This window comes from Ascaphus truei, chromosome 4, assembly GCF_040206685.1.
Source record: "Ascaphus truei isolate aAscTru1 chromosome 4, aAscTru1.hap1, whole genome shotgun sequence".
In the NCBI taxonomy this organism is placed as follows: Eukaryota; Metazoa; Chordata; class Amphibia; order Anura; family Ascaphidae; genus Ascaphus; species Ascaphus truei.
In genome coordinates, this window is record NC_134486.1 from 112192688 (window position 1) to 112215135 (window position 22448).

Genomic DNA, 22448 nt, shown 5'->3' on the forward strand with positions numbered 1-22448 from the left:
TCATCTCTGTGTGTGTGTGTATGTCTCTTTGTGTGTGTGTGTGTATATGTCTATGTGTGTGTCTCTGTCGTCTGTGTTTCTCTGTCATCTGTGTGTGTGTGTGTGTGTGTGTATCTCTGTCGTCTGTCTGTTGTCTGTTGTCTCTGTATCTCTGTGTGTGTGTGTCATCTCTGTCTGTCTGTGTCGTCCCTCTGTGTGTGTGTGTGTGTGTGTGTGTGTGTGTGTCTGTCGTCTCTGTGTCTCTGTGTCTCTCTCTCTTTTGGTTTTGAGCTTCCTGCCACAAACAACAGAGCTGCTTCAAGCCCCAAGGTGGAGCTTCCTGTTTTACCCTCCTACATCCAACTGCTGATTGGTTCACAAAGTGTGCGGGTCCCGATTATAAGGCGAGTTTGTACTTTTCAACGCAACTTTATTAAAAAAACTGTCGCTTTATAATCAGGCAAAACCGGTATATAACTATGTGCATGTAAAACATAACTTCTAATTTACGTGGTATTTAGTACAATCCCACCAGAGGAGGATGGACGAAGGTTATTCTACCCACACTCAGCGTCTCTTGCATGCGAATAGCAAACAGAGCCCGTGTGCGTCAGCTAACACCTGGCAAGAACATGTTTAGAACGAATAATCAGATACACACTTTACATCCCTTGTACAAGCGCGCACATGAATTACATTCCTTGTATAAGCGCGCACATGGATTACATTCCTTGTACAAGCGCGAACACGGATTACATTCCTTGTACACGCGCGCACACAGATTACATTCCTTGTACACGCGCGCACACGGATTACATTCCTTGTACAAGCGCGAACACGGATTACATTCCTTGTACAAGCGCGAACACGGATTACATTCCTTGTACACGCGCGCACACAGATTACATTCCTTTTAAAAGCGCGCACACGGATTACATTCCTTGTACAAGCGCGAACACGGATTACATTCCTTGTACACGCGCGCACACAGATTACATTCCTTTTAAAAGCGCGCACACGGATTACATTCCTTGTACAAGTGCGCACACGGATTACATTCCTTGTGCACACGCGCACACGGATTACATTCCTTGTACAAGCGCGCACACGGATTACATTCCTTGTACAAGCGCGCACACGTATTACATCCCTTGTACACGCGCGCACACAGATTACATTCCTTTTAAAAGCGCGCACACGGATTACATTCCTTGTACACGCGCGCACACGGATTACATTCCTTTTAAAAGCGCGCACACGGATTACATTCCTTGTACAAGCGCGCACACGTATTACATCCCTTGTACACGCGCGCACACGGATTACATTCCTTTTAAAAGCGCGCACACGTATTACATCCCTTGTACAAGCGCGAACACGGATTACATTCCTTGTACACGCGCGCACACAGATTACATTCCTTTTAAAAGCGCGCACACGGATTACATTCCTTGTACACGCGCGCACACGGATTACATTCCTTTTAAAAGCGCGCACACGGATTACATTCCTTGTACACGCGCGCACACAGATTACATTCCTTTTAAAAGCGCGCACACGGATTACATTCCTTGTACAAGCGCGCACACGTATTACATCCCTTGTACACGCGCGCACACGGATTACATTCCTTTTAAAAGCGCGCACACGTATTACATCCCTTGTACAAGCGCGAACACGGATTACATTCCTTGTACACGCGCGCACACAGATTACATTCCTTTTAAAAGCGCGCACACGGATCACATTCCTTGTACAAGCGCGCACACGGATTACATTCCTTGTACACACGCGCACACGGATTACATTCCTTGTACAAGCGCGCACACGTATTACATCCCTTGTACAAGTGCGCACACGGATTACATCCCTTGTACAAGTGCGCACACGGATTACATTCCTTGTACACGCGCGCACACAGATTACATTCCTTTTAAAAGCGCGCACACGGATTACATTCCTTGTACACGCGCGCACACAGATTACATTCCTTTTAAAAGCGCGCACACGGATTACATTCCTTGTACACGCGCGCACACAGATTACATTCCTTTTAAAAGCGCGCACACGGATTACATTCCTTGTACAAGCGCGCACACGGATTCCATTCCTTTTAAAAGCGCGCACACGGATTACATTCCTTGTACAAGCGCGCACACGGACCACATTCCTAGTACACGCGCGCACATGGATTACATTTCTTGTACAAGCGCGCACACGGATTACATTCCTTGTACACGCGCGCACACAGATTACATTCCTTGTACACGCGCGCACACGGATTACATTCCTTGTACAAGCGCGAACACGGATTACATTCCTTGTACAAGCGCGAACACGGATTACATTCCTTGTACACGCGCGCACACAGATTACATTCCTTTTAAAAGCGCGCACACGGATTACATTCCTTGTACAAGCGCGAACACGGATTACATTCCTTGTACACGCGCGCACACAGATTACATTCCTTTTAAAAGCGCGCACACGGATTACATTCCTTGTACAAGTGCGCACACGGATTACATTCCTTGTACACACGCGCACACGGATTACATTCCTTGTACAAGCGCGCACACGGATTACATTCCTTGTACAAGCGCGCACACGTATTACATCCCTTGTACACGCGCGCACACAGATTACATTCCTTTTAAAAGCGCGCACACGGATTACATTCCTTGTACACGCGCGCACACGGATTACATTCCTTTTAAAAGCGCGCACACGGATTACATTCCTTGTACAAGCGCGCACACGTATTACATCCCTTGTACACGCGCGCACACGGATTACATTCCTTTTAAAAGCGCGCACACGTATTACATCCCTTGTACAAGCGCGAACACGGATTACATTCCTTGTACACGCGCGCACACAGATTACATTCCTTTTAAAAGCGCGCACACGGATTACATTCCTTGTACACGCGCGCACACGGATTACATTCCTTTTAAAAGCGCGCACACGGATTACATTCCTTGTACACGCGCGCACACAGATTACATTCCTTTTAAAAGCGCGCACACGGATTACATTCCTTGTACAAGCGCGCACACGTATTACATCCCTTGTACACGCGCGCACACGGATTACATTCCTTTTAAAAGCGCGCACACGTATTACATCCCTTGTACAAGCGCGAACACGGATTACATTCCTTGTACACGCGCGCACACAGATTACATTCCTTTTAAAAGCGCGCACACGGATCACATTCCTTGTACAAGCGCGCACACGGATTACATTCCTTGTACACACGCGCACACGGATTACATTCCTTGTACAAGCGCGCACACGTATTACATCCCTTGTACAAGTGCGCACACGGATTACATCCCTTGTACAAGTGCGCACACGGATTACATTCCTTGTACACGCGCGCACACAGATTACATTCCTTTTAAAAGCGCGCACACGGATTACATTCCTTGTACACGCGCGCACACAGATTACATTCCTTTTAAAAGCGCGCACACGGATTACATTCCTTGTACACGCGCGCACACAGATTACATTCCTTTTAAAAGCGCGCACACGGATTACATTCCTTGTACAAGCGCGCACACGGATTCCATTCCTTTTAAAAGCGCGCACACGGATTACATTCCTTGTACAAGCGCGCACACGGACCACATTCCTAGTACACGCGCGCACATGGATTACATTTCTTGTACAAGCGCGCACACGGATCACATTCCTTGTACACACGCGCACACGGATTACATTTCTTGTACACGCGCGCACACGGATCACATTCCTTGTACACACGCGCACACGGATTACATTTCTTGTACACGCGCGCACACGGATTACATTCCATAGCTGCACGCTGCTAAATTGCTCATTTCTTCCTATCCTGATTTCCATTCCCCTCGGTTTGTCGCTCTTGCGTAAGAGTTTCATACGGAGCTGCCTCGGGGCATCACAAACGCGGCACTTTCAAACCCTTCCTTATAAATTAAGGCTGAGCTGCAACCAGAAGATAATGTTATCCTACGAACTCAGCAGTCGCATCATTGTAACGTGAAATGGTTTGGGGAGAGAAGGAATCTCAGGTTCAATGGTTAACCCAGAGGCTTTCAACTCCAGCCTCAAGACCCCCCCCCCCCCCCCCCCCAACACGGCAGGTTTTAAGGATATCCCCGTTCAGCACGGGTGGCTCAATCAGTGGCTGTGCTGAAGCAGGGAGCCACCTGTGCTGAAGCAGGGATATCCTTCCAACCTGACCTGTTGGGTGGAGGCGGGGTCTTGAGGACTGAAGTCGAGAACCCGTAGGTTAACCCATACCTTGGAGGAACTTTAACCAGTACACTTTACAAAAGGTGATGCCTTTTTGTACTGTCCAATTGTTGTGTGAAATGTAACGTTCAATGTAGGAAGAAAGTGGCATCAAACGTGGCACGAGCAAATAATGGCAGGAATAAACGTCTGTGCTGCTCGCTCGGGATTTACAAGCGATTATGAGGCTCTATAAACATTTTCCCACATGCCAATGTGCTCTGTGAATGAACTGCCCAGAAGACAGGCCAGGGCACACAGGTCCCACTGGCTTTCTGCTTAGAAAGGCAGATTTGCAGCTACAATTTAGTAAATGGGAGGGAGGGGGTGGGGGGGGGGGGATTCATCTACTTAAAGCAGTGTCCGAGCAATAAAAATGTAAAAAATTCCAAACACAACTGCAGCTCTTACTCCAAAATGAATTCGGCATCTAATGGGTTACATCGCTTCTTTCTGCCATGCAGCAGTAGTGTGTGTCAACTCTGGAAACCAAACGCCCGTGAGTCACACAGGCAGCGACACTGCGCTGAACCAGAACAAAGCCAATATAATGATGATCAGGATGACAATGTGTTCCTAATACAATGAGAGATGCAATGAGTAACTACAGTAAAGGTGCAGTACAAGCTAATTTAGAGGAGCACCCCCCCTGCTCGTTTAATTATTAGTATTTTATTTATAAAATGTTTTACTACGAAATAATACAGTAAGAGTTACGTCTCGTTTTCAAGTATATCCTGTTTTTTTTTTTTTTTTTTAAAGAGTTCTTTTCCCCGGTTAATATATCGAGAACTAGGGGTCCCCGGAGCTTAAACGAAAGCAGTTTAGCTCCAGGGACCCCCTGCTTCTCATCCTTAAGGGGTAAAGGGGGTGGTCTGCTCCATTATAGGTAGGGATTCTGGCTTTAACCAGCAAACACCGACTGATCATCTTGCACTTTCGGTCAAAACCAATAAGCCCCGGAAACGAAGCATCCTTTCCTATTAAATCCCATCTCTTGTGGCGCCCCGTCCACAGGTAAGAGACAAAGGCATCACGGGGGAGTATGGAACCCCCCCCCCCCCCCAAAAAAAGTACACCGATAAACGGCAACTTCAAATGTGTCCATTTTCCCCCCTCCCATTCTTAACACTAATAAGCTCTGATTATTATGAGTGTTAAGAATGGCCTATTTGTTTTAAATCCCAGATTTAATGATAATAAATAAACACTGAGAAACGGAATTCCTAATTATAGTTGCGTTACAATAAAGTGAAAGCCATGTAACAATCTATGTCTGTTTCACACGTTCAGGCCAGAAAACACAGCACCTCCCGCGTTTCAAGCTGCGAAATGCGTCGATACAGTGCATACCCAACTCGAGAAAATAATGCTGCAGTGCTTCCTACGATGCAGTGGGCCGGGGCCCAGTTATTATACAGTTAAATAAAAATAACATACAAAGTGACAGCTTGAGAAAAACATTTTGGAAAGCTACATTTGAACACAACAGAAACAAAATGCTTCCTACTTTCACAAAGAGATAAATGATGGGAATGACATGAAAAGGAATTCAAGCGGATATACATATTTTACTTTGTGAAATAGCGGTTGAAGTGGTGGAAAAGATGTTACATGGCTAAGTGTGGTCACTTTATTGCAATTCTAATCTATATCGCTAAGACATTGTGCCGCAGGTGCTATGTATACAGGCGCTGTATTTCTAGAACACCATTAAATAACAGAGTTGGATACGAATATTTAGGTTTATGTTGTTCAAGGTGAAGCCTACAGCACCTGTCTGCTTAAGGCAGCAACACCCGCCTGGCCCCCCGCAAACAAACAAAACAAAAAAAAGAATGTCGATTTTTTAGAATATTTTATTCCAGGGGTCTCCTGGATTCCCAATTATAAGGCTCCAGAGATGTCCTGGCATCCCAGCCAACCAATAACAAGAACGTTTCACACCACAGAGCACGGGCGGGAAACTCCAGTTCTCAAGGCATGTTTTAAGGATATCCCTGCTTCAGCACAGGTGGCTCAACCGGTGGCTCACTCGAAAAACTGAGCCACTGTGCTAAAGCTGGGATATTCTGAAAACCTGGCCTGTCTGTGGCCCTTGAGGACTGCGGTTGCCCACCCCTGTCAGAGACACGCCTGTTATTTATTGACGTGCAGCCATATCACCACCCAAGCAAGAGCAGAACTTGGGCGTCTCACAGAGCTAAGCCTGGTAAAGCAACCATATTACTATTGCCTGGTATAGGCCAAAACAGTCACATTGACTTTTTGTTTTAAATGAGAATAGATATACAATGTTATATAACAATTCTATACATCTATTCTTTCTAGTGCGGTTCTGCTCAGGAGAAAACTGGTCATGTTTTCCAGAAATCCGTCAAACTGGGTTAGAATGCAATCAAAATGTTAGTACTGTATTTCAAATCAACAATGAAAGCAATGATGCGGTCACTTAGAGAGGAGATGGGACTATGGGAACTTGGGATGGGATGAGCACATTGACCCCACTTGTCAGCAGAAAGCTTTGGAGAACTGCGGTATTAAATGGCCTCAGCTACTGTAGGTTTTAGAAAGCTGGCATACAGTAGTTAGATGATACACGCAGCTGGCTGGGAGGAACAATTGTACCTTAGGACGGGCAGCAAAACGAGGGGCCCGACGCACAGGAGGAGATGCAGGAGAAAAGATCCCCCAAAACTTAAACTATTAGGAAATAAAAAGAGGGACCAACGCACAGAAAAACATAGAAAAAAAATGAAGGGGAAAAAAAAAATGAGAAATAAGACTTCAACAGTGACCCACCTGCTCCTGACCAAAGTTATAATTCACATTATATACATTTTGACATGCTGCATTTTGTAATGACATTATTTGTAACAGCAATAAACAATGCAGAGCATTCCCAAAACGTGTAGGCATCGATAGTAAACAACAAGAGTACACGAAATCGTGAGTCATTCGTATGTTATGAACTACCTCAATGTACTCAAATACAGCATCATGAGTTTTATACAAAAAACAGTATACAAGTAATTGATCAAAGAAGATAGAGCAAGAGTGTAACCTTAGTGCAAAAGTCAATGCGTTATCTTTGTAAAATATTGGCTCTAAAACTCAAAGGATGCACTCGATAGACAATGAACTAATTTCTAAGAATTATTGGCAAACATAAGTATTGAGCTTAAATAATACCATGGTTAACACGGCCCTGTCTCGTCCTCTTGATCTAAAAGGGGTGATGCTGACATGAAGGCAATGCAAAGTGTGGGGGAAAGTGTGAAGGCGAATGCAAAGGCGCTCATGTTTGATGTCTGCAGGGGCCTGCAACACATTAATGGTGCTACAGTCGCCTCAAGCAAATGCAGTGAAGTGACTGGACACGGATAAGTGCCTTCATGTGCTATTCCATGCTGGGCCAAAGGCAAGTCTGATATCAAAGCCGGCACTGGCCGGGCTTCATGAACATACTGGAGATGTGATTCACCAGCATACCAGGTACAACACGTTGAGGAGACTCCTGAGGACAAAGTCATGAACACACTTTGGGTGGACTGAACCAGAAGTTGCCACCTGGTGACACAAATTACATTTAGCTAAAGACCAGCATAAGCATTTGAATTTGTAAACTTTATAAAGGGATTTTTTTTGTTGTTTACATCCGAGTCATTAAAAGTACTACATTCACTTAACATTGTTCGCCAAAAAGTTGGTAAATGACCTCGATCTGATGAATAAGTCAATTGAAAGTTTTAATTGGAGAGAACCCCCAAAATATAAAAAACACCAGAGATTAGGGCCCATATTTGCTAACCGGTAGAGATGGGCAAATGTGAGAAAATTAAATCTGCAAATTCTTCGCAGTGTTTTTGCCAAAATTTGACTCGCGGTCGAGTATTCGACCTCGATATTGGCAATTTGTATCATTATATCGTGGAATGTTAAAATGTATATTCTATTTTCAATTTATGTTATTTCATTGTAAATGTGCACACAAATGGTCCTTAATGCAGACTTTCTCACCTTTATAGGGGGGCCCCAAAGTACAAATATTTCATGCGCATGTTTAGTTCATTTATTATTATTTATTTTTTTTAAGAAGCAAATTCGAAGTCGAATGTCTTCTAATAATTTGTACATCTCTACTAAGCGGTGCTATGCCACAAAACCCCATCCGAAGCCAGAGGACAACCTATAGCCCAATTGAATGGTGGTCTTCCAGCGCCAGGTGGTGTTGTATGGAATATTACTGGTTGTAAATGAGATATATAAATACTGTAACTAGTGACCAACAGTGTCCAAAGGCAAGTGTTAAATTAGCATATTCACCCAACTGAATCTCCTGCCAGATAACCAACAGGCACATGACTAGGGAGTAATCAAGACGTACTGAAGTACCGTCATGATATATTTTCGATCACTTTTCATTGCGCGTGAGAATTGTTCTTACCTCCGGGTCATCTTCATCGAAGTCATGGTAACTCGAGTGGTCAGGATTATTCACCTTGTCCAACAATTCTATAGCAAGTGTACGGTTTAATGGCTGCGTAACGAACGGATGCTACAAAAAGCAAGAAAGAAGAAAAATAAGTTACGTCAGAACAAGGGGACTCTGAAACCTATTTTCTATTCCAAAACTACTACAACCCAATGTAAATATTTAAGGAAGTGCCAAGAAGAACATCATTTTATTGATGGGGAACTTTCTTATTTGAGTAATGTGTCATGCGAAACTCATGAGCTATTGGAGTATACGATATTATTTCACTTTATCTTGTTTGCATGGGATGCATCAAGAGCCTGTTGCTTATAATATGGTAAAAGTGATGGGTATTTGCTGCACACCAACAAAAAAACAACAATAAGTAGTGATACTTTTACCGGTGCTCCTTAGTCCCAGGGAAGACCTGCATTTCGTCCAATGTATTCAATATGATTGATGGACAAGGGCACACGGATTTGAATCCAAAAAGATCATTTATTGTGCCATAGAGTACAACGTTTCGGCCTGCTGGCCTTTCCCAAGTAAAGTGGTTTATAATATGGTAACATGAAATCCCCAATCAGTGGATTAATAGATGGCAGCAAAACACATATTTTTGGAAAACATTCTTCACCTGATCAACTAAAGGCTGTTCACTAAAGAACGATTACCATTATCATCTGCCCGTGGCTGTTCAAGGAAATGGCCGTAATTGGGCAATAATGACTTTCATACAGTACTTTAGGAAATCTACCTCTAAGGGCGAAATAGAAACATGGAAAGTTAGTGTTTCGTAGTGAGAAAAGTTGCTCTTGAAAAAGCTCAGTTGTGACACCATCTTCTTCCACCAGACACCTTCAAGTGAGAAGCCTTTGTCAAATATCCTAATATAAGCGTAACAATAGATGACATAGACCTCAGCATATATTAGCTATTGTTTACACACATAGCAGAACTAAACCATAGTAAAAGAGAGCTTTGTATACAGTATGAGATATACAACTTCAAGTTGGATCATCTACTGAACAAGTCTCTCTTGTCCCCATGATACAACAGGATGCACCTCCGCAGTTGCTTGATAGATATAGTATGCAGTAAATACAAGCATCTTACAGCTCGAGACCAACCCAAGTACAAATCAAAAGATACTAACGCATGGTGTTATCCTTGACCAATTCACATCTGTAAAAGGTGGACAGGAGGTTGCCATATTTATCATGAGGTTACTGTGTTCATTTGTTGTGAAGGAATATCCCCAAGTTAAATATGAAGCTGACCACTCTGGGCGCCTATGCATGAAGCTTGTATCAATCCCAAACATGTCTTGTTATACAATTATTATTCATTATTATTGCAGACATTGCTACTCGTACTTCACGTCACTATACAGCTATATGTATCTAGATGGCAGCAAATCAATGAACATTCTACACAGAAGTGGTAATGCAAGAAGAACTTCCTTGATAAATCATGTGAAAGTTGTTTGTGATGATTAGAAGCCATCCAAGGCAAGCCTCAGTATTCTTCTATACAAGCTGCCAGATGTACCAGCGCTAAGCTTTACAGAACACCCTGAAAAGAGACGAGCCCATTTGCATGTCCATGCACAGAATCCCAGCATTTACAGCTCAAGCGATGATGGGTGCTTACTGTACAAGACTGTATTGGGCTGTGTGCTAATCCTTCTTTCCCCAGCAGATAAAGAATGTAGCCCATTATACACATTTGCACTGCCGTGTAAGTTATGATTGATAATACTGAAGGCAGTTGATAAATCTCACATGATCAGCACAGACAAATTGTCTGTATCCATCACTCTGAGTCGCACATCCATTTAACATCGTTTAAAATAGGAGTTTATGGAGCCTATCTTCGGTTTCATTTAGTAGAGAGACAACCAGAGAAGTTCTAAGAAACCATGCAGAGGCATACTGGTAATGCTGCATACGTTTAGGAAAACCCAAGCATGACAGTGATGAAAGGGGGAAGTCTATCGTATCATTTAGTAGTTTACAATAATCAACAGAATCAAGATAACAAAAAATAGCACAAACAGCGGGAAAGAAGAGGAGTCAAACAAGTGACGGAGAAAGTTACAACCACGGAAAGTGAAAAATTCCCAAACCTGTGAAAAATGTCAATGAAGATTCCCCAACCGAGGTCTAACCCAGGCTTCCTTCCGACAAGGGGTCTCATTCTAACCTCCACTAAAGAAGCATTAATGGTACCAGCCAACTACTATGACAGGGGATGGCAACTCCAGTCCTCAAGGGCCACCAACAGGTCAGGTTTTCAGGATATGCCTGCTTCAGCACAGGTAATTCAATCAGTGGCTTTTCAACTCGAAGGTTGGCTTGGCTAATAACAAGCTAGAGTGTTCCCTAATAGAACATACAACGTACGAGATGAAAAGGCATGTGAGCAAGCAAGTTCATGGGTATTGTAGTGGGCAAGAAACTTAAGATAAAAAAAACCACACACAATAATACGTTACCTGTAACACTTTTTCAGCTGTGGGCCTTTTCTTAGGATTTTTTGTGAGTGCCATTTTGACAAAATGATGAAAACTATTTGACCTTCAATGAAAAATGAAGAAAACAAAATGAACAGTGCTATAAATGGAAATAAACGCATGAGAAAAAAACAGAGCCATTAACGGAGTAGCCCAGTTGCTTACCATTTCATTTTGTCTTTTAACTTGGGAGGCTGAAAGTTGCTTTTCGTCATTAGAAACAAGGCCCTGAAAAGTGACAAGTTACAAGTGAGAAAAGAAAAAGATTCATGCAATACACAGTGACCATTGCATGTACAAACAGCTGTTTACATCCATAATTGCTCATACCTGTAAGGCTCTCTGTGCAACTGCTCATTCCTACATATTAGCCTTGATCTCTTGTTATGCCCCTTCTTGTCTCCTGTGCTCTACCCATAACCGTCTCCTTTCCACCCCTTTCACCTCTACTTCTCACTCTCGCCGTAAACCTTTTTCCCTCACTGCTCCTTACCTGTGGCCCTCCCTCCCACTCAGTATACGCCAAGCACCCTCTCTCCCCACTTTAAATCAAACCTTAAAACTCGCCTCTTAAATAAAGCATCCCAATAGCCTGCACTCACAACTACTGTCCCACACCCACAGTCACTGCTACCAACCATTGAGGCCAAGCACTGCCATCTACTGCACAGATTCCCTCACCTGCTGTCTCCGTAACTCTCCCAGCATACCACTTAGATTGTAAGCTCTCCGGGGCAGGGATTTCCTTTCCTATTGTCTGACTTAGTTTATTGCACTTATTGTATTCCAATTGCCTGTACTGTCTCTTTTGTGAAGCGCTGAGTACAGCTGTGTGCGCTATATAAATAAAGACATCCATACAGAGATACAGAGATCATGTGTTAAGGCACTGCAGACACTCTGTGTGGCCAGTTTAAGTATTTCTGCCTGATACTGACACTTACCTCATCGGATGCAAGTCAAACATAGGGGGTTGAAGTTCAGCGAGCTCTATGGAGGTTATTCCAACTGCCCAGATATCACACAACTGGTTATATCCTCCTTTCCTTTCGACGGCTGCCACTTCCGGTGCCATCCTAAACAAAGAACCATTTCCAAATAGAAGTCACTATTTCCAACCTTGCTAATGTTTACGGTCACGTCACTGACACGCGTGCTGCGAAGGGGCACGAGAGGGGACCACGTACGGACTCAGAGAGTAATGTCGGACAGTTAATGCACCGCGTTACTTTGCTCTCACACCCTCCTGCATGCTAGAGTGAGAAATGTAAGCAGTAGTCACATGGAATAATAGCATTATTGTAACAGGCAGATACTACAATGGGTTCCATCGATTTCAGCATTCTATGCTTTGCAGTGTCTCTAGTGCATCAATAAAACCTCTGTAACAACCTTAAACCTGGAGGTAAACCTCACCCATGGACAGTGATACAAAGGCTTAGAGTTTCTTACATGTGATGCAGATGCCAAACAAGACAATTAAGAAATACATCACTTCATGCATTTAATCCCTTCTGCGCTGGAGCCTCCTCCAGGGATGAAGTGGGTAGTACAGTCCCCCTAATACACAGACACCTTTGTGCTGAAAAACAACCAGTAGTACATTTTTTCACGAGTCTCTTCAGATACAGCTGTATACAGACTGCAGGATGTTCCATGTCCTAGCAGCACAGTTGGGAAGATGAAAGGACAGTTTTGAAGACCACGTTACCAGTATGGCGTTCCAATGAAAGACTTCCGTTTCGCAATGGTGGCCGTTATCTGAGCAGACACTCCAAAGTCAGCTGAAAACAAATGTTTAGTATTTTAGTACACGGAGTATATAGCATGTTTCTAACAACCTGGGAAACAAAGTAGGATTTTTATATATATATATATATATATATATATATATATATATATATACACACACATGTATATATATATATATATATATGCACATTATTTGAGCGTATGCAATTGAGGTATGTATATATATATACACATACCTCAATTGCATACGCTCAAATAATGTTTATCCTTAAGTTAAAGATTTTAACTGCCAGAGGGGCATAGACCCCAGTTGTGGCAAAATGGTTAATATCCAAGATACAACACTAGCCTGGTAAAGTAGACCAATTATTTAGGACAGAAAATGACATGTTTAAATTACATTATGGGAACATATTCCCTAGTTCGTGTATCACCAAATCCCTCTTTACATGGGTATTAGTGAAGACCCATTTGAAAAAACACACTACTGTTCCCCATTATACCAGTTCTAGCTCCCGTGCGTTTAAAACTTAAATACAGTACATGGATACAAGAAAAACTGCTGCAGACACAAACATATCAGTAACACATCCATAACAACGCCTGAGCAATAATGCCATTGCTTTACGTGATTGATTATAAACTAACATCATCGATTATAACCTGCAAGAGCATCAATTCACCGCTGTGATACATCAGCTCCGTGCTGTAATGTTATCGATTCACCTTCCTATGCTTTGCACACACCCTCTCCAAAATAAAGATCAATTTATCACGGACAAGCAACACATGGAGAACTGTGATTCTCGAAGAACAACTTCTATGTTTTTCTAGAGCTCTAAACTGAAGCCTGTGGAGCATCACATGGGGAGTGGGGGTCTCTTACCTCCTCCCGCAGTGTCGCTCTCCTCCTCCTGCAGCGTCAAATGACGCAGAGACATCACGTGAAGAAGCATTGCTATGACAACGTGACATCACATGATGTCCCGTTGTCACGGAAACGTGTCACCACGTGACGTTGGGACACTGCAAGAGGAGGCGGCTAAGGAGGCAAAAATGTAAGTGCCTATGGGTGGGCAAATTGTAAAACCAGCCCTGGTAATTCCCCGTTAGTAACAGTTATTATTCTATGCGTAAAATATTACTTTAGATTTGTAGACCACGGAGTAAAGAAAAAGCCCCAAAGAAATTCAGAAATATACAAATATGCTGCGGTTTAAATTTAGGGTGACAATATCTGTCCCGGCACAAACCGGGACAAAATGTCACACATGCGCAGTCGGCGCTCGCCAGGGAGATCCAAAAACTGGGCCAGCACCCGGAAAAGTTGGGACAAAGCCCCAAAAAAACGGGACTGTCCCGGCTTAACTGGAACATCTGGTCACCCTATCTAAACTTTCATTCGCCACTTCTCCTAACTCTGCATACCGCCAGTCATGTTCAGTGCTAGAGGATTGCAATGTACAGAAACGTGCAATAATCTGCTCACCGTCTCCACTGACTGCTCCGTCAATTGGTTTGTTTCATTGTGCTAATGAACTTTACTCTGCATACATGAGCTACGCCAATTTCATTACACAACGTTGGAAGCAAAACGGGGTTCTGCTACTATACCCATGCATGCATCATGCCACCAAAAGGATGTATTTCCTACAGCACTGAAACATTTCATTTTATGCCAGGTTAAACTGGTTCAATGTTTCATCTAGTAACATGGGGTTCCCGCAATAAAAGAGGGGTAAAAACCTCTGTGAAAGTTCACAAATTTGGACATTAGGGCGGTCAAAAAATGTACCTAACACATGCAACTTGGGCAGAAATGACCAACAGAATATATCTTACTTCGAGAGCACCGTGATCCCAACTAAATAAAACGGGAAGAGCTCATATTGAGATGTACTAATCAACAGATACTGTAACCTTCACTGCACCATTTCCTGAATTTGCTCATTTTTAAAAGAAATAACGAGAACTGTCACAAAGCGACACATCTCTCGATGGGATTCATTCGCAGGCTGAGGCATCTTTTATGGCACCGACATGAAATGTCTTGTTTGCAGACTAAAGGTCTGACTTTCGTAGTCTCAAAAGAGCGTGGTAAACATGCAAGATATCTTCCGCTGCATAACAAACCACAAAGTCATTCATACAAATAACGAGGGTTACGAGATGTATACAAATGTTCAAACCAATCTACAAATAATGGGCTGAATGCTATTTGTGTGGCACAAGTACAGGTCATGTCCACCTACACAGTTATGTATCAACATTAGGGTTGTGTGACCCAGGAAGACCCAGGACCGCTGGAGAGATCACATGGGGACTAGTGTCTCTGACCCAGGAAAACCCTGGACCGCTGTGGAGAGCAGTCTGCACATGGACTTTAAAACTCTTACCGCCCCCGCCCCCCTCTGAGCAAGAGAGGAGTAAACTGGGGACCGAAGAAACAACCTTGATGTCCTTCTGAGTTGGTAACTCTATATAACCCCACTGCCTGATTGTCACGTGGAGCGCGTGAGTTTAACATCCAAAGAATGACCCGATTCTGTTTCAGATTCTGCATACTGTGTCGCACTATTGTTATTTATGTCCCTGGATGACATTTGCGCCCTGATTTTTCTGCCACGACTCGCTCTGGACTGGGTTTGAGTCCTGTTTGGGAGCTGCACTTTCTACCAAGGACAGGATCAGTTTTTTGTTTCTGTCACCATTCACTTTGAACTTTATGTTCATTTGTTAACGTTGCACGTTTAAGTAGTGTTATTTGCGCTTGCACCTTTTTCTCTATTGTCAACCTCAGACAACAACATATTCTTAATATCTGAAGGTGGCATCTAGGGAAGTTATAGTTACAACATCTCTGCACATTTTCGATACTTATCCCATTAAAAGGTTTCTCCTGCTATGAATATAGCCTTCTCCAAGACAAAAATGGCTAATACAACTTATTTTTAAAAAATGAACTACTGTATGCTCGCTCTATGTCACAATATAAATAGGTATTCTTTAACCTCCATTACAGGACAAAGTCCCAGCCGTTTTGCATACAAGTACTTACCTAGTTTCACATTCCCGTTATCTGTTAAAAGGATGTTTGCTCCCTAAAATGAAGACAGCATCACGTTAACTCACAATGCTTCATTGATTCTCTAAAGCTTTCCCAATGTATTCTTAGGCACAGATCCACCTCCCGTCAGGGGCTATTAGTAGTGTTACTTTGACATTCATGGATACATCATGACCTGGTCTATCAACTCTCAACATGCCCTTTCACACCTATTAATCAAATCAGGACATGCAAACGCTTACAAGCTTATTGCCCTTATTCTTTCACTTCCAATTCCATCCAAAAACCAATATCCTTCTCTCTCATTCATTCTGCTTCAATGCACTGGCATCATCCTTGTATCACGATCTGGAGGAAACCGTTGTATTTGGACATGTCAAAGTGACTGTCGGCAGCGCTGGACTGGATGCCGCGAGAGTAATTATGCTTCGTCGAAGAACACAATATTTACGTGGCCTCGTGAGAAGGCGATAATTTGGATTTGTGATTAAGATTAAAAACCTGTCAAATGAAAATGGAATAAAAAAATAATAATGCTGCAGTGGGCAAAGCAGGCCGGCGTTATGTATTAAATAAATAACTATTTGACGTGGCTTAATTGAAAATATTGGATTTATTTGCACTCATTAACCGCTGCCTTGCAGATGTGGTTGCAGCAGTGCAGCGTGACATACTTTGTCTGAAGCACTAAAAGTGCTGACGCTATATAATGCTTGCCAGCTCAAATACCTGGGATTTAGCAGACATGGATCAGACATTATATAGCATTTTAAGGACAACATAGCTACTACTGAATTCATAAATTATTCAACATTATTTCGTAAACCCCAGCACTGCAAGTGGCCATGTAACCCCTTTCATTCAATGTTCTGCCGGGCTGGATACTATGGCACTGAAACAGCTTAACGCATTCATCCAAACCTGAAGTCATACCTTAAAGCTGGCATTACGTACCAAAAAGTGACATATGGATTCCCAAACGGTAATATAACCAAATTTGGTCCTACTATACTCTGTGCTATATGTAGCAAGGTATGCATTAATTTTTGTTATTCTTCCCATAATTTATCTTAATTCTGCGTGCATCATCTAGATTACCAGATTGGAGCCACAATGCTGTAAACTGGAGCATTTAATCATTCGCAGGCATTCGTACAGTTTGCTCAATATGCATCTCCTAGTGAGTCATTCTAAGAAGCAACATTGCATTAGCTAACTTACCCCCAAGAGACACAAGTAATGGGATCTTCTGTATGTATCAACTATCGTCCAATAATAATATTGTGCATTAACAGTTGAAATTCTACTATTCACTGGAGGCTCAATTATCAGTTTGATCCTGTAATAATTGTACCTTTGAGTCACCATTTGATATGGGTCTCTTTCCCAAGACGCAGAGCTGAACTTCGACTGCCCATCTGACATATTTTAGGTAAGTTGCTTAGTATATGGCCCTCTATTTTGCTGTCTTGTGTATAGACAACGTGCAGCCATTACTAATTATCTACACACTGATAATGCCAACTTCCAATGCATTGGAGCTATAAAAGGTCTTCCCTCTCACCAGCTATAAATATGTTGCACATTAATTGAATGGGCTGCCTAAGGCTACGCTTATAGTGCCGGCGACGTCAGGCTACGTTCGCTGGAAAAATGAAATTGAGATGACTTCCAGCGATCACGACCAAGCCATCGCTCCGCGCTAACTATAAGCGCACGCAACGGCAGCAGTGCATTTGTTTCGACGTTGCGTCACTCTCGCCGGCACTATAAGCGCAGCCTTAAGAAGGAAGCCGAAGCCCCACCTACTTATACCCAGATCAGAACAGAGGTGGAAACATATAAATAAAAGGCCTTCATTATTTCCACGATCCCAGTGAATTTGGGGTGTGAAGTCACTGAGTATGTGGGTTAAATGACCTACAGTACAGTATGTATCTGTGAATGTGCAATCAATAACAGGCAGCACCCTGGCCATGAGTGATTCATTAAGCTCATGAAAATGGGCCATTGTGTCATTTTTTACGTGTACATTTCTTTAATACACTGTATGTTTTACTCAATTGTATTAGGTTGCTGCTTTGCATCTCAAGTCGACAATTTGGCTGCAGGGTTAAAACGGCTGTAAACTCAAATACTAATCAAATATCTTGGGCTTGTTCCTTGAAATGAGACATTTGTGGCGCATGGCTGTATATGGGAAAGTGAAAAAGAAATGAGTGCTCATATCACAAGATGAATTACTGTGGAAACATTCAGGCTGGATGGAATCAAGACACATACCGGCCCAGCAAGCTCAAAACCCAAACCCAGTAGCACTCCCATTGACACAAATATACATAATGTCGTCGGTTTGGGTTTTGAGCTGGCAGGGACTGTGTGTATCTTTTAAATGCAAATTGGAAACAATTATTGGGATGTCTGGGACAGAGGTTAGTTTTAAGCTCATCTATCCCACTTTTAATTAGTAGGTCATGGTATACACATGTGAAGGACCAGTCTATTGAGAGATTTCTTCCTCCAGGAGAGAGGTGGAGAAAACATTTACAGGTAGTGTAGGGCCTGCTAAAGAGGGATTACCGTGACGTGGGTTGCAGGCTTCAAATGCTTTGGCACAAAGGATTCAACTAAATGAGCCTTACTTATAGGAAGAAAAAACAGATGGTATTTAACGAAATAATTTGTCATATTGAATGTAGCATTGGGACTTGGGTCTCTATTGCGGATGGAATTAAGACATTCAAAAGTTAGAGCTTCATTAAATGAGTCATATTAAGTTATTAGCTGTTGTATATCCATGGTGAGTCTGGTTCTCCATTAAAGCAGCAATCCAAGCAGCTGTTTTGAATTTTTTTTTTTATCTTTCCCTCCTTTAATATGTGCATCAGTACAATCCACACAATGGTAGGTAATTAGCTAAGTTGCCGATCAATCGGCGAAGATTCGGCTCTGGGGTTCACTAAATGGCTGTTAGTGCAGCAGAAGAGGACCAAAGATGCAAAGTTCTGTGGGGAAGATCATGTGGCCAGCCAATCACTAGATACAATGGGTGCACTGCTAGAGAGAGGGCAGGGCTCAAAAAGGGGTGTGCCAGAGCCTGTTTCAGAAGAGGAAGGGGATGTGACTTTCTAAATGGTTGCTATAAAAATAACACATGCTTGTTACATTATAATACATTAAAATGCCTTTGAGTGGTTTAAAAAAATGCTACAAGTACTGTACATAGTACAGAACTGATTTATTTAAAAAAACACATATAGTGGTTAGCCCTATTAGTCCTAATCATTATGTGCTCTGGCTGTGCGTCAAGTGTACCCATGTACAGTATATTCCTGGCTCTCAACTTGCCCTCATGTATCTTGAACGAAACATTTGGATGTATTTACATTTGTGCTCTTTAACACGTATTCCTGCTGCACAGTCAGACCAGCTATATCATAGCTGGAGTTCATGTGTAACACTGTAACGTGTTACTGTGAATGCTTCTGGGTAGGGAGTGTAAAATCTACTGTGAATTGCGCTGACCAAGAGAGAAGACACTTGTAGTTAAAGGTTATAAGCGAGGCCCCTTACCTTTATGTCTCTGTGCATTTTTCCTTTACTGTGTAGATAAAACAATCCCTGCAGTAAAAAAAAGAAATAAATATACATCCATCAAAAATCACATTAAACAATATAGAAAAATAAAAGAAATCTTAATATGCAACATATAAAGTAAACCACTTTAAAGCAGCAGAACCCTCGCCTCACTCCCCCAGCCCCCCATGCCCCCTTTTTTCATGTACAGGTAGCAGGGGGTCTTCATTGCTGAACTGCATTCATTTCAGCTCCGGAGACCCCCTGCTTCCCGAGATAGTTACTGAAGAATGTGCCTTTGGTACTTCAAAGAGGTTTAAATCCCCCGCGAGTGACGTGAGCCTCGTGGCTCCCTATTGTCCCATGTAATGCAGGACATTTAAACCTCCATTTTGTTTCCCCTGTAGGGGAGTGTACCGGTGGCAACTTCCCTGGTTAGTATCCAGGGAAACAGGGCCAGAGCTGAAATTAGCACAGTTCAGCTCCAGAGACCCTCGCTTCCTATAGAAACAGAAACAAAGGGGGTGTTTTGACCAAAAAATACACTGTATGAGCAACTGCTCCTTTACATAATGGAAACATAAATAAATGTTTATTCACCATGAGCAACACAAGAAAAAAAATGACCAATATTTTAACAGGAAAGAAAATTCTCAGTATTAGTTTCACACGAGCATAACTCTAATGATGGTTTTATTATATTATAAAAAAAAGTTTTGTCCTCTCTTCTGCGAGATATAGCTCATTGGTGACATCATAATGCACATAGCCTGGTGGCAGATATGGAGAGCCAGATAGCTACAAAGTTTAGACAGAAAGCAGACGAAGAAAGAAAGAGTGTCTCAGTTCACATGTGAGGAACAAGCAAGAATGCGAATGTTGGAGGAGAGAGAGGCGGAAAGAGTTGATGACGCCATAAGGTATTAAATGAAAGAGATGCTTTGGTGAGAGAGAAAGAGGAGTGGGGGGAAGATGGAGAACATTGGGAGAGACAAGATGGGGAAAGGAAAAAGTTAAACCCGTTATTATTTTGCGGAGGATGAGGTTGGCGCGCAAAGCGCAAATGGGCTGAGACCTAGTACAGGAAGAAATTATGGACTCCTCTGTAGCACGGATTCTAGAAGGAGCTGGATTCTTTGCCAGTCCATAGAAATTAATCTCAACATGCATGTGTTTTACATAGGAGTTGGGGCATGAGAGCTCTCTAGGAACTAAGGCCCAGACCAAAAGTACAATCTGTTAAATCACCTAACATGGTATTAACCAAACTTCACGCCATGTTCAGATTACAAGCGTATTTTAAAACAAAATAACATTGCAAATTCCAAAAATTCGGTTCAGGTTAAGGCTTGGAACTAAAAGGTATATTAGTTAAGGCAGGGGTGCGCAAACTGGGGGGGCGCAACACTTTGGGGGGGGGGGGTGGTGGCGGCGGCTACAAAGGCCGTAAGTCACTTACCCGGCTTCAGTCCACGCCTCTCCAAGGCAACGCAGCATCAAATGACACCGCACGTCACATGACGCTACATTAGAGGTGGGGTTGGGGGGGGGGTGGGGGTGGCGTGACACAGGGAACCACATGCAGGGGGAGCACAGTGCAGGAAGTTTGCGTACCCTGGGTTAAGGCATACCTAAATCTGGCGTACCTCCCATCCAGACCTTCAAGACCTTTCCCGGGGTCTGGATTGGTGTAACACCACAATAAGGCAGGATTTAACAGATATCGCCTTAGCTCCCTCTCCTCTCATTCCGAACTCGAGCTAAGGACCTATTCCTGGTTCTGGATAGGAATAACTAAGATGTACTTAACGTCACATTATTGGAGGATAAAGCAATGTTATGCTACAATAACGTGTCTATGCTCAAGAGATGTAGTTCAGACATTCAGCTTTGAGGATACCATGTTAACTCAGGGGAAATAATGCTCGTTCCTGTTTTAGGTAATGTCACGTTATGAGCCCCGATTTAACAGAGCTCTGTGAATCTGTACGCATGACGTCTCGTTGTCTCACAGACTCAGTTTCGCTTGTGCCTGCTTGGAAGTATGAAGAGGAGAATACCTGACAAGCTACAATAGATCTAGTTCATCCCAGGATCAAAATGACAGCCTTGCACAATACAATACATGGGTGGAAGATTAAACAATTACCAAAGGAGTGTCCTTCCCAGGAATCTGCTGAAGCATATTGATTATGTCATGTGGTGAATACCAAAGGCTCAAGCAGTGCTCAGTGAGAAACTACACTAGCTTATTTTGCTCTAAGTGTTTTTATCCCCATGCTGCTTGAAGAGGCTTGAGCTGAATTACAAAGCAGTAGAGAGTAAGTTCTAGTTGCTACGCACACACACCAAAAGAACACTTATATTTTACCGAAGGCAACGGGAATAATGCAGGTTGTGCAAAGGACAGCTCATCTCGCATGTGCTTTATCTTCATGCTTGAGAAGCACATTGGATTTGAGACGCATTTTTGGAGCCCCGCAAAATGTTCAACTACAACATGAAGGCATTAAAATGTGAAAATCCAAACGAACACTACCTAAAGATAGTCCATATTCTAGAATCTCTTCCCCTTATCTCCCTCCATCATATGTTGCCTCGTGGAATACACCTTTACGTGCACCTACATCATTCCCTTTCTTTAACAAATAACTAAACGTGTTGAAAATTTTCCTTACTCAAATTGGGCTCTGTTGTGAAGCGTTGGGTGTGGTGCAGCTTGTAACTCAAGGTAAAGCATGCAGGAGAAAAACACAGTACAAGTGCGCAACTATAATGAATAAACAGAGTGAATTGAAATA

The 22448-nt window shown here is 42.8% G+C and overlaps 1 protein-coding gene across 8 annotated transcripts in view; it reads right to left on the reverse strand.

The window, feature by feature from the left end:
* Positions 1 to 22448, reverse strand: part of MAP4K3 (mitogen-activated protein kinase kinase kinase kinase 3) — a 264180-nt gene that overhangs the window by 93017 nt on the left and 148715 nt on the right. For 6 of the 8 annotated variants that reach the window (XM_075596466.1, XM_075596464.1, XM_075596460.1 and 3 more), the window contains exons 6-13: positions 19645 to 19692; positions 16063 to 16105; positions 12964 to 13036; positions 12197 to 12328; positions 11418 to 11480; positions 11235 to 11316; positions 8708 to 8818; positions 6889 to 6963 (exon numbers count right to left, since the gene is read on the reverse strand). In XM_075596466.1, the coding sequence (XP_075452581.1) occupies positions 6889 to 6963; positions 8708 to 8818; positions 11235 to 11316; positions 11418 to 11480; positions 12197 to 12328; positions 12964 to 13036; positions 16063 to 16105; positions 19645 to 19692 (627 nt within the window). The remainder of the gene's footprint in view (positions 1 to 6888; positions 6964 to 8707; positions 8819 to 11234; positions 11317 to 11417; positions 11481 to 12196; positions 12329 to 12963; positions 13037 to 16062; positions 16106 to 19644; positions 19693 to 22448) is intronic. The other 2 variants (XM_075596465.1, XM_075596462.1) reach the window with 1 other exon arrangement.